Source organism: Centropristis striata, chromosome 12 (genome assembly GCF_030273125.1).
Source record: "Centropristis striata isolate RG_2023a ecotype Rhode Island chromosome 12, C.striata_1.0, whole genome shotgun sequence".
Lineage (NCBI taxonomy): Eukaryota > Metazoa > Chordata > Actinopteri > Perciformes > Serranidae > Centropristis > Centropristis striata.
The window spans coordinates 36,968,859-36,982,306 of record NC_081528.1 but is presented as its reverse complement, the minus strand read 5'-3'; the positions used below and the strand labels follow the sequence as shown (position 1 = coordinate 36,982,306).

General features: G+C 34.9%; 1 protein-coding gene across 4 annotated transcripts in view; it reads left to right on the top strand.

Annotated features, from left to right (window-relative positions):
- The window catches only part of enox2 (ecto-NOX disulfide-thiol exchanger 2), a 273,688-nt gene that overhangs the window by 77,410 nt on the left and 182,830 nt on the right, over positions 1-13,448 (top strand). For 3 of the 4 annotated variants that reach the window (XM_059346084.1, XM_059346082.1, XM_059346083.1), the window contains exon 2: positions 6,096-6,242. In XM_059346084.1, coding sequence (XP_059202067.1) covers positions 6,096-6,242 — 147 coding nt within the window. Of the gene's footprint in view, positions 1-6,095; positions 6,243-6,999; positions 7,031-13,448 lie in introns of those variants that run through there. The other variant, XM_059346085.1, reaches the window with a different exon arrangement.

Below are 13,448 nucleotides of genomic sequence, written 5' to 3'. Positions count from 1 at the left end.
ACACAAAATGACTAAAAAGACACAAAATGACCAAAAAAAAGGAAACAAAATGACCCAAAAAAGACACAAAATGACCAAAAGAACACACAAAATGACCAAAAAAAGACACAAAATGACCAAAAAAAGACACAAAATGACCCAAAAAAGACACAAAATGACCAGAAAAGAAACAAAATGACCAAAAAAATACAAAATGACTAAAAAAAAGACACAATTGACCACAAAATGATAAAAAAAAGACACAAAATTACTAAAAAGACACAAAATGACCAAAAAAAGGAAACAAAATGACCCAAAAAAGACACAAAATGAGCAAAAGGGACACAAAATGACCCAAAAAGACACAAAATGACCAAAAAAAGACACAAAATGACAAAAAAAGACACAAAATGACCAAAAAAAGACACAAAATTACAAAAAAAACCCCACAAAATTACCAAAGAAGACACAAAATGACCCAAAAAGACACAAAATTACCAAAAAAAACCCACAAAATTACCAAAAAAAACCCACAAAATTACCAGAGAAGACACAAAATGACCAAAAAAAAGACACAAAATTACAAAAAAAAACCCCAAAATGACCAAAAAGACTACAACACATCAACACATGAACACTTTAACACAGTGGAGACAGAGCTGACTTCCAAAATGATTTGGCGACCCCCAGAAATCATCTCGAGACCCCAATTGGGGTCCCGACCCCAAGGTTGAGAACAGCTGCTGTAGGCTGTGTTAGTCTCTACATCAACATATGTTTCTGCTTCTGCTGTCGGATTTCTGCTTCTGAACCCTGACAAGTGCTTCAGAGCTTAAACCCAAAGATAAATGACGATGTTCAGCCAAAAGCTTTTTTACCGAGGCTGAATCCATAGAATGCTTTTCTTCCCTTTTGCCCCAGAGCTTTTATATAGTAGTAACACTATCACTCGAGCAAGATAAGGTGCTGAAATGCACATAAAATGTACCGGATTCAGTCAGTCATGTAGCTCTGCATCAGATTTTTGAGTGCAACACATTTCCCTCTTCCTGATTCATCCTTTTTATACAACATTTAGACCAGGGCTGTCAAACTCAAATACACAATGGGCCAAAATTTAAAACTTGAATAAAATCGCGGGCCAACATTGAACAAATAAACCTTTTAATATATACCAAACATGTTTTGCTTTAACATTAAATATGGAACCAGCAACGCTTATAAACATACAATATATAACTAAATAGTGCAGACATGCAAAATCAAATTTCAAATAAAAAACACATCAATGTCATTCATTTATTAAATAAAAATTAAATAAAAATCGTATGCCTCTTTTCTATTTGCATCCTTCTGATTTAAATATCAAAATAAAGTTTTTCAACAGGTTAATACATTTAAAAATAAAATAACAATAATAAATCTAGTATTAGCGGTAAATGCACCGTATAATACAGCTTTTATTGTACAATAATATAATAATTTGGTATTGCCTCGCGGGCCAAATAAAATTACACTGCAGGCCAGAAACAAAATGACCAGAAAAGAAACAAAATGACCAAGAAAAATACAAAATGACTAAAAAAAAGACACAATTGACCACAAAATGATAAAAAAAGACACAAAATGACCAAAAGAGACACAAAATGACCCAAAAAGACACAAAATTACTAAAAAAAAAAACACAAAATGACCAAAGAAGACACAAAATTACAAAAAAAGACACAAACTGACCAAAAAAAAGGAAACAAAATGACCAAAAAAAGACACAAAAAAGACACAAAATGACCAGAAAAGAAACAAAATGACGAAAAAAAGACACAATTGACCACAAAATGATAAAAAAAGACACAAAATGACCAAAAGAGACCCAAAATGACCCAAAAAGACATAAAATTACCAAAAAAACCCCACAAAATTACCAAAAAAAACCCACAAAATTACCAAAGAAGACACAAAATTACCAAAAAAAGACACAAATTTACCAAAAAAAGACCCAAAATGACCAAAAAAAGACACAAAATTACAAAAAAAACCCCAAAATGACGAAAAAAGACATGAAATGACCAAAAAGACTAAAACACATTAACACATGAACACTTTAACACAGTGGAGACAGAGCTGACTTCCAAAATGATTTGGCGACCCCCAGAAATCATCTCGAGACCCCAATTGGGGTCCCGACCCCAAGGTTGACAATAGCTGCTATAGGCTGTGTTCGAGTTTGACACCCCTGATTTAGAGGTTGTGATGTCTTATAAAGTAATCCAGGAGACAGAGCTGTGAACTTCTTCTTGGACAAACCCGCCCTATAAGCAAAAATAACTTCCTGCCTTGATTTTGAGCTGGAATGACAAAGTAACTGCTGAAGCTCAGTGGCATTTCCCTGTCAGCTGTTCAGCACTGTTTCACTCTTTCCATGGTTTTCTCTTTGGCTTTTCTTCACGGGGAGACATGCCATCGACTGAGAGGCTGTCTCTATAAATGTAAGCTGTTGCTGTTTATTGGCGTCAGAGTTAACATTGGCAGAGTAATGGATTTATTTCACTCTCTAGACTATTGACATTCATCGTTAAAGAAGTGTGACAGATGGATGCTGAGTAGAGATCGACTCACGGCTCAGACACAAGATCTATTTAGACTGACTACACAGTCCCCTCTGCCCAAATCTAACAAATCTCCCACACAGGTTTAATGTATTTAAAGGCCTTTTTCTCAGCATGTTGTTGTCTGATTGTAAGCACAACCTTTGCCTCTGCTCTGAGACACGTTGTCCCCTTTTATAGACATGTTTATCCAGTTTCCCTTTTGCATGCACGGAACCCTGATAACCCAGGAAATGTGGAAAACATTCACTGCAAAAAAGCCAACTTGTATGTTTTGGCCTAAAACAAGTTGGTAAAACTTGGAAATATAAATTATTGACATTTAGGGCAATAATGTAAGTTAGCACAACAAAGGAAGCCAGTTGTCTGCTCAAAAACAAGTTGGTGAGTTGTTGTTACTTATATCTTTAAGTTGGGGTTCACAACAAGGGACAATAGTTCTGATAACTCTTATTTCTTTGTTGTGAAATTCGGTCATTAGCGAAAACTAGCGGCTAACTGATGCTAGCGGCTAACTAATGCTAGCGGCTAACTGACGCTAGCGGCTAACTGATGCTAGCGGCTAACTGTTTTGTTTTTATTTTGTTTGCTTTTTTTGGTCATTTTGTGTCTTGTTTGGTCATTTTGTGTCTTTTTTGGTCAATTTGTGTCTTTTTTTGGTCAATTTGTGTCTTTTTTTTGTCATTTTGTTTCCTTTTTTTGGTCATTTTTGTCTTTTTTTGGTCAATTTGTGTCTTATTTTTGTCATTTTGTGTCTTTTTTTTCTCATTTTGTGGTCAATTTGTGCCTTTTTTGGTCATTTTTTGTCCTTTTTTTTGTAATTTTTTTACTTTTTTTTGTAATTTTGTGATGCTAGCGGCTAACTGATGCTAGCGGCGCTGCTTGTTACAGCTACAAGAGTAGCCATTAGCGTATCAATGCTAACTCAAAATTGTGGTCGCAACATTAGCTGACATTTCATAGCGGCGTTACAATCGTGCCAATTCAGCACATTGCAGAAGTTAGCAGAAGTAAGGATTAAAAGTTATTACGATGTAAAATTATGTTAGTACTTAGTTATAAGTTTGACAAAAATCTGAATTCAGAGTTGAGCAAACTCAAAAACAAAACTTAAAATATTTAGTTTAATTGTCCAACTTAAAATTTTATCGAAGTTTGTTGCCTTGAAATTTTGAGTTCACCCAACTTTTCTTTTTTTGCAGTGTTGCAGATTACATAAAGGCAGTAAAAGCAAGTGGGTGTGATGGGACAAAACAGATGAGTTTGTAACTACAGTAGAATTTAACTCGACCATCTTCATATTTTCCTGAAGTTCTCTTGCAAGTTAGACTAAAATACAAAAGAAATGTCATAATATATGCAGCTCCCAGGCTACTTTTTCTTTTTCTTTCTTTGTCTGGCTGTCTGAATTGTCTGTCTTTGTTAAAGTACTGATCAGTCTTCGCTGTTGACCGATTTAATTAAAGAAAAGCAAAGACACAGCTGACAAAGAAATCCATAATCTCATCAGGTGAAAACAAGAAAATGCACCAAAAACACCTCAAGGAAAGTGTTCTTAAAACCGCACAGTGCCCAAACATAATGTAAGAGTCTTTCTAAAGACTTTCTAAAACAAAGACAACAGATAAAATCCTTAATAATGATGTTGTTGACGTTTAAAGCACCTTCTGAGTTTGCTGCTGGCTGATTGGGTCCTGTGGACCTCAGATAGAGCCACATTAATGTGGGGCTTCTGATCTGTTGTGCAATAGAGAGGAAAACAAATCTGTGCACAAAGAAGTGTCATGAATTTTTCATGACTGTAGACCGAGTCTCCCCAGGACCCTGCTCTGAATTATAAACAAATACACAACTCTTAAAGAGGAGAGAACGGCTGATATATTAAGCAGAAAACACAAGTTAAGTTGTTTATGATGTATTAGGACTCAGGAGCAATCCTGACATTGTTCTTTTGTTTTCATTACTTATGGATGTGAGTGTTCTTATTGTCTGGTGTTCATGTTGTGACTGTTGATGTTGTTTTGTAAGATGACAGTGAGCAACATCAAAATGCTAAAGAAGACCTTTGCTTCCACTGAACTGTGTGATAAATTGGCCTCATTATAAAGTACATCTGAGCTCGGATTCCTCTTTTACACAGAGCTACCTTTATATTTATATTATAGCCAGGTTCAAATTAGAGCGAGATGCTGTTTTTGTTGAAGTGATGATTTGGTACAGAGCATAACATCCTTTATACCAGCTATTCTCAACCTTGGGGTCGGGACCCCAATTGGGGTCGCGAGATGGTTTCTGGGGGTCGCCAAATCATTTTGTAAGTCAGCTCTGTCTCCACTGTGTTAAAGTGTTCATGTGTTTTAGTCTTTTTGGTCATTTTGTATCTTTTTTGGTAATTTTGTGTCTTTTTTTTGGTCATTTTGTGTCTTTTTTTGGTCATTTTGTGTCTTTTTTTGGTCATTTTGTGTCTTATTTTTGTCATTTTGTGTCTTTTTTTTTATCATTTTGTGGTCAATTTGTGCCTTTTTTGGTCAGTTTTGTAATTTTTTGACTTTTTTGGTAATTTTGTTTCCTTTTTTTGGTAATTTTGTGTCTTTTTTGGTCAATTTGTGTCTTATTTTTGTCATTTTGTGTCTTTTTTTTATCATTTTGTGGTCAATTTGTGTCTTTTTGGTCATTTTGTGGTCAATTTGTGCCTTTTTTGGTCATTTTTTGTCTTTTTTTAGTAATTTTTAGACGTTTTTTGATCATTTTGTGTCTTTTTAAAAAATGTTTCCTTTTTTTGATCATTTTGTGTCTTTTTTGGTCAATTTGTGTCTTTTTTTGGTCATTTTGTGTCTTTTTTTGGTCATTTTGTGTCTTTTTTTTTAATTTTGTTTCCTTTTTTTGGTCATTTTGTGTCTTTTTTTGGTCATTTTGTGTCTTTTTTTTAATTTTGTTTCCTTTTTTTGGTCATTTTGTGTCTTTTTTTGGTCATTTTGTGTCTTTTTAAAAAAATTTGTTTCCTTTTTTTGGTCATTTTGTGTCTTTTTTTTAATTTTTGCTTCCTTTTTTGGTCATTTTGTGTCTTTTTTGGTCATTTTGTTTCTTTTTTGGGTGATCTGAATTGTGCGTGTGAGATTCTGTTCAGTGAGCGGGGGTCGCGGACAACATGCATGTTAAATTGGGGATCGCGACTCAAAAAGGTTGAGAACTACTGCATTAGAGAACAGGCGTAGTGGTATTTGCACCATATTTATAATATTTACAAACTATTAAACTAAAATCTCACTTTTTTGCAATCCTGACCATTGCTTGTATCATTAGCATCATTAGCACCACTGAAATAAAACTATCTTGTGAGCTCCTCAGTGATGCGTGTCTGAAAGAAGCCCACAGGGTTTGGACATGAAAAGCACAGAAGTGCTGGAACCCCATGGTGCTTTTTTCTCTTTTTCATAATTCAATGTTTTCCCTCTTTGGTGGGGAGCCATGGCTTCTTTACCATAACGTGTCTCTCTCTGTGTTCTCCAGGACTCAACGCTCTGCCCTTTGATCCAGCATCCAACAACGACCCTCTCCAGTTCAGCAGCTCCACTGGGCCACTGGTGACAGAGTGTCCTCCTCTGGAAAACACTGCCGAGAATAGCAAGAAAAGGAAACGAGCCAGCCTGCCTCCAGGTACGACAACAACTAGCTCACAAGTATTGCACCAGTGCTGCAGGATTACTCTCTGCTCTCAAATCCTCACCGTTTTGCCTACAGCCATGTCAAATTTTAAATGCAAGTGCCAGTAACGCTCAGCAGAGCATCACTTCCACCAACATCAAATAGCTGCGATGGGAATTGTTGCATTATCCTATCATTTAGTGGCGGTAATTTTGTTTCCTTTTTTCTGGTCATTTTGTGTCTTTTTTTGGTCAATTTGTGTCTTATTTTTGTCATTTTGTGTCTTTTTTTTATCATTTTGTGGTCAATTTGTGCCTTTTTTGTCTTTTTTTTTAGTAATTTTTTGACTTTTTTTGGTCATTTTGTGTCTTTTTCTACCTCACAAGTATTGCACCAGTGCTGCAGGATTACTCTCTGGTCTCAAATCCTCACCGTTTTGCCTACAGCCACAAGTGTTCATGTGTTAATGTGTTTTAGTCTTTTTGGTCATTTTGTGGGTTTTTTTGGTAATTTTGTGTCTTTTTTTTGGTCATTTTGTGTCTTTTTTAGTAAATTTGTGTCTTATTTTTGTCCTTTTATGTCTTTTTTTTTATCATTTTGTGTCTTTTTTTTTTATCATTTTGTGGTCAATTTGTGCCTTTTTTGGCCATTTTTTGTCTTTTTTTTAGTAATTTTTTGACTTTTTTGGTCCTTTTGTGTCTTTTTTTTAATTTTGTTTCCTTTTTTTGGTCATTTTGTGTCTTTTTTTGGTCCCACTGCCGGGAATAGCAAGAAAAGGAAACGAGCCAGCCTGCCTCCAGGTACTGACAACAACTACCTCACAAGTATTGCACCAGTGCTGCAGGATTACTCTCTGGTCTCAAATCCTCACCGTTTTGCCTACAGCCATGTCAAATTTTAAATGCAAGTGCCAGTAACGCTCAGCAGAGGATTCCTCCCTCCCTTCATTCACAAAGCTTGGATACGACAGCTCGGTTTTCTTAACCTCCAGATTCCTCTTTCCCTTTCCTCCACCAACATCAAATAGCTGCGATGGGAATTGTTGCATAATCCTATCATTTGGTGGCGGTACGAGGGGGAAAAAAAGTGGCTTAGCTCAGTCTTTGTTGTTTTCGATTAGCCTGCCATGTCCTGAGGCTCTGCTTGTCTGGCCTGTTTGGAGGTCAGGCAGCTGCAGCAGGAAACTGCTCCGCTGAGACTGTGTGCCTGACTGTCTGTTACCTTGCCAACATCACCTGCCAATCAAAACTGCAAACACGCCTTCAGCTTTCACACACACACACACACACACACACACTGACCTGTCAAACAAACAGGGAAGCGCTGAAAATGTTTCTTCTATACCAGCTATTCTCAACCTTGGGGTCCCAATGAAGATGATTTCTGGGGGTCGCCAAATCATTTTGGAAGTCAGCTCTGTCTCCACTGTGTTAAAATGTTCATGTGTTAATGTGTTTTTTGGTCATTTTGTGTCTTTTCTTAGTCATTTTGTGTCTTTTTTTTTCATCATTTTGTCTTTTTTGGTCATTTTGTTTCCTTTTTTGGTCATTTTGTGTCATTTTGTGTCTTTTTGGGTCATTTTGTTTCCTTTTTTTGGTCATTTTGTGTCTTTTTAGTCATTTTGTGGTCATTTTGTTTGTTTTTTGGGTGATCTAAACTGTGTGTGTGAGATTGTGTTCAGTAAGCGGGGGTCACGGACAACATGCATGTTAAATTGGGGGTCTCGACTCAAAAAGATTGAGAACTACTGCTCTAGACTACAGAGTCTTGGTTACATGGTATCAAGTGAGATATAAATGCCATTTTTTTCTGGAATGTACCAACTGAAACACCCCTCTTTCTTACACATAATGTGTAACTCTAAACATTAAAATAAAACTACCATTTAAAGAAGGATTGGTTATTTGTTTGACAACCCTCCATGATACATTATCCAATTATAGTATGGATTAAAATTAAATTGAACTTTATCAATTCAAAGATGTGAAGAAAAGATGAATTGTTGATTAAGGCTGCGTTAATGTGGAGTATTAATCCGTCCAATTAGCAAAGAACATGAACAACAGCCCTCCCTCTGAAGGACTGTCTTCTTTTTATTACTTACAAAGCAATTAATTCATCAGTACTTCTTTAATGCTTTAATTAGAAAGCCTTTTTTTATTTGACATATTACCAGCCGCTAACTCAAATTACTGTTTAATTATAGTATACTCTCTGTATACACACACATGTGTATAGAGCAGTAGTTCTCAACCTTTTTGAGTCGCGACCCTCAAATTAACATGCATGTTGTCTCACTGAACACAATCTCACAGTTCAGATCAGACAAACTCAGTTGATGCGACCAATTTTGGACAAATAATGAAGCAGACAACAACTCAAACATCTCTCTGTCCAAAATGACTAAAAATTACATAAAATTAAGCAAAAAAGACACAAATTGACCACAAAATTATCCAAAAAAAAATAAAATAAAAAAAAAGACCAATAAAAAAAACCAAAATGACCAAAAAAGACACAAAATGACCAAAAAGACTTAAACACATTAACACATGAACACTTTAACACAGTGGAGACAGATTGATAAAAAAAAGACACAAAATGACCAAAAAAAAGACACAAATTGACCAAAAAAGACACAAAATTACCAACAAAAAGACACAAAATTACCAAAAAAAGATACAAAATGACCAAAAAGACTAAAACACATGAACACTTTAACACTGTGGAGACAGAGCTGAATTCCAAAATGATTTGGTGACCCCCAGAAATCATCTTGCGACCCCAATAGGGGTCCCGCCCCCAAGGTTGAGAATAGCTGAGTTAGAGGTAGTGTTGTCACAATACTAAAATGTTCAACTCGATACCGATACTCAGGAAAATATTCGATACCACCAGGATAAAAACAAAGACCCCAAAATTTAACAGAAATATTTTTATTAACAAGAAAAATGCAACATGTAGAAATGAACAGAACCACAGGTTAAATATTTATAATAAAAAAACAGTTCAAAAAGAAACTGCAACTATGATCATTTTGATTGAAACTGACTAAACTTTGGGTTGTGAAAGCACCTAAATGGGTTTTTTTATCAGTTATAGAAAATATGTTTATACCAGGCTTCTGCAGAAACTGGCCTGTAACGCAGTAACTTCAGTGCATATAAATGTTCTGTGTTATTGCTGCTTTCTAGCTTGGAGAATGAGCTAAATGATGAAGGTGTTGAACAGCTGGAGCTGCAGATTCACTAAATCACACTGAGCCGTCTCGGTCAAGTCCTGCAGCTCTGTGATGGAGCGCCGACTCATTAGCAGCCATGTTGATTGAGTCTTGTTAAGGAACCCTAATGGATAGATTTTTCTCATTACAATTGCCATTACACTTGATAATCCATCACGCATGTGTGCAAGCATCCATAGCAACACATGCACGTTTATTAAACATTATACAGCTGCATTTTATTCCATTAATTGGCAAGAAGCTAAGGAGGCAACAAGCCAACTGGCTGTTTGATGTGACCCACGAGGAATCCAAGTCATTCCAGACTTAATGCCACCCTGCTGATTGATTATTTTCTAATGATCTTTAAACCAGCACACCAACACCAAACAACATGCAGCCCGCTACATAATTGATGACCAAAAAAAGGCACAAATTGACCACAAAAAGGCACAAATTGACCACAAAATGATAAAAAAAAAAGACACAAAATGACAAAAAAAAAGACTCAAAATGACTAAAAAAAGGCACAAATTGACCACAAAATGATAAAAAAAAGACACAAAATGACAAAAAAAAGACTCAAAATGACCAAAAAAGACACAAATGACCAGAAAAGACTCAAAATGACCAAAAAAAGGCACAAATTGACCACAAAATGATAAAAAAAAGGCACAAAATGACAAAAAAAGACTCAAAATGACCAAAAAAAAGGCACAAAATGATAAAAAAAGACACAAAATGACAAAAAAAGACTCAAAATGACCAAAAAAAAGGCACAAAATGATAAAAAAAGACACAAAATGACAAAAAAAGACTCAAAATGACCAAAAAAAGGCACAGATTGACCACAAAATGATTAAAAAAGACACAAAATGACCCAAAAAAGTCACAAATTGCACGTTTATTAAACATTTTCAGCTGCATTTTATTCCATTAATTGGCAAGAAGCTAAGGAGGCAACAAAGACACAAAATGACAAAAAAAAGACTCAAAATGACCAAAAAAAGGCACAAATTGACCACAAAATGATTAAAAAAAAGACACAAAATGACCAAAAAAAGACTCAAAATGACAAAAAAAAGACTCAAAATGACCAAAAAAGAAACAAAATGACCAAAAAAAGGCACAAATTGACCACAAAATGATTAAAAAAGACACAAAATGACCCAAAAAAGTCACAAATTGCACGTTTATTAAACATTTTCAGCTGCATTTTATTCCATTAATTGGCAAGAAGCTAAGGAGGCAACAAAGATACAACATGACAAAAAAAAGACACAAAATGACCAAAAAAAGACTCAAAATGACCAAAAAAGAAACAAAATGACCAAAAAAAGGCACAAATTGACCACAAAATGATTAAAAAAGACACAAAATGACCCCAAAAAGTCACAAATTGCACGTTTATTAAACATTATACAGCTGCATTTTATTCCATTAATTGGCAAGAAGCTAAGGCGGCAACAAGCCAACTGGCTGTTTGATGTGACCCACGAGGAATCCAAGTCATTCCAGACTTAATGCCACCCTGCTGATTGATTATTTTCTAATGATCTTTAAACCAGCACACCAACACCAAACAACATGCAGCCCGCTCCATAATTAAGAGGCCCTCACTCACTGTAAACAGTTACAGAAGATGTTTGAAGTTGGATTGATATTCTGTTCACTCCGTTCAAAATAGAGTCCACTCACTTTACTCTCAGCCTCGGTGTGACTAACTCAATATTTTATTTAGTTTGAGTATGAGACAGCTCCAGAGAAAGTAATTTCATTGAAAATCGTGCCCACATGGTTGGAAATATCCAGTTTATTGTGAGTCTTTTAATAAGGCATGTTTTTTTTTCAACAATATTTTTTATTGAAGCTTCAAGTGCATATCAAACTTTATGTTGAATATACAAACATTTTCATTTATATCCCCTCAAACATACATTCATTCACACAGACAGACAAAGAAAATGAGTAAATAAAATGGACAGTGTCAACAAACATCAATCTAATGCAAAATAAGTACTAAAATGAAATAAGTAATTGATCAAAAAAAGACACAAAATGACCACAAAAAGACACAAAATGACCGAAAAGACACAAAATGACCAAAAAAAAAGACACAAAATGACCAAAAAAAGACACAAAATGACCGAAAAGACACAAAATGACCAAAAAAAAGACACAAAATGACCAAAAAAAGACACAAACTGATCAAAAAAAGACACAAAATGACCGAAAAGACACAAAATGACAAAAAAAAGACACAAAATGACCCAAAAAAAGACACAAAATGACAAAAAAACCCCCACAAAATGACCAAAAAAACCCCACAAAATTACCAAAAAAAGACACAAAATGACCAAAAAAAAAGACACAAAATGACCGAAAAGACACAAAATGACCAAAAAAAGACACAAAATGACCGAAAAAAGACACAAAATGAACAAAAAAAAGACACAAAATGACCAAAAAAAGACACAAAATGACACAAAAGACACAAAATGACCAAAAAAAGACACAAAATGACCGAAAAGACACAAAATGACAAAAAAAGACACAAAATTACCAAAAAAGACACAAAATTACCAAAAAAAAGACACAAAATGACCAAAAAAAGACACAAAATGACCAAAAAAAGACACAAAATGACCCAAAAAAGACTAAAGTGGAGCAAAATAAAAAAATAAAAATAAAATAAAAGGCAGGATTATTTCATAACCTATTGTTCAGTCAGTGTTTTCCGTTCCATTGGTCAAGAATGACATAAATTATTCCCAAATCCAAGCAAACTCCATCTGTTTACCTTTAACAATGTATGTCAATCTCTCCAGTCCAAGACAAGTCATCAACTCCTTCTTCCATATTGCCATTGATGGTGCTTCTACATTTTTCCAATTGAGTGCAATCACTCTCCTTCACTGTTAAAAATGTTAGAAATTACAGTAAACCACTTCAAATTATATCAGAAATGGGTCGTAAAATTTTAAATTACACTTTTAATTACCGTAAATCAAAGAATAGCACAAAACTGTAACTTTTACTGTCATTAACTGTAGGAAACACAAAGTTTTGCTGTAAAAAATATAACATTTTTATGTAAAATGAATGGAGAAATACCATGATGACACAATTACCCTAAAAATAACAGGAATATTCAGTCTAAATAACAGTTTTTGCTGATATTTACATTTAAATGTACAGTAGAAAACCCACTCACTGTAATTTTTACGGTGAAGTTCTGGCAACCACAGCTGCCGGTATTTTACCGTAAATGAAACAGATTATTTTTTACAGTGTTGCATGGAGAAGTCCAAAGTCGATCATTTTTGTTTAATAAGGCATGTTAAAAAAATGGAAATTATTGTTGTTCCTCTCTGTCTTCGACCCAGTAGAAATGAGGCAGTGAATATTTTTTTTCTTTTCTTATCAGTTTTTATCCAGTGGTTCCCTTTAAAGTTCCAGACGATACACTTTGCCTCCATCTTTGCTCTTTATCTTTCTAGTTTTTGTGAGCCCACTGTATGTGTCTGTCTGTCTTTTTACAATCCATAATAAGTGTTGCCTTGGGGCAGCAAATGCACTGCAAGGATTTTTCTAACCCTGTTTTTTATCAGTTTTACAACACAGCCAGAGATGGCCGTTCCTCCCTCAAGTCCCGCTGTGTTTAAGCTGCGGGAGGTGAAGAGAATGAGATTTTAAAATGCTGCTCGTTTTTTAGTGGCGCAGGATTTCCCCTTACAATGAATATAAATGTCAGTTTAGTAGTGGATTTCTAAAGCTGGATTTCGTTATCTCGTACCTGTTTTGTTTATGAAATACGAATAATAATCTTCATTTGTGAGGCAGTTCAAAACAAAGATTTTTCTTTAGACTTTCTGTTGATGGTTTTTTCAGGTTTCAGAGACAACTACCCAGATATTAGCTTACATTCCTTAGAGCAGTAGTTCTCATCCTTTTTGAGTTGAGACCCCCAATTTAACATGCATTGTGACCACGACCCC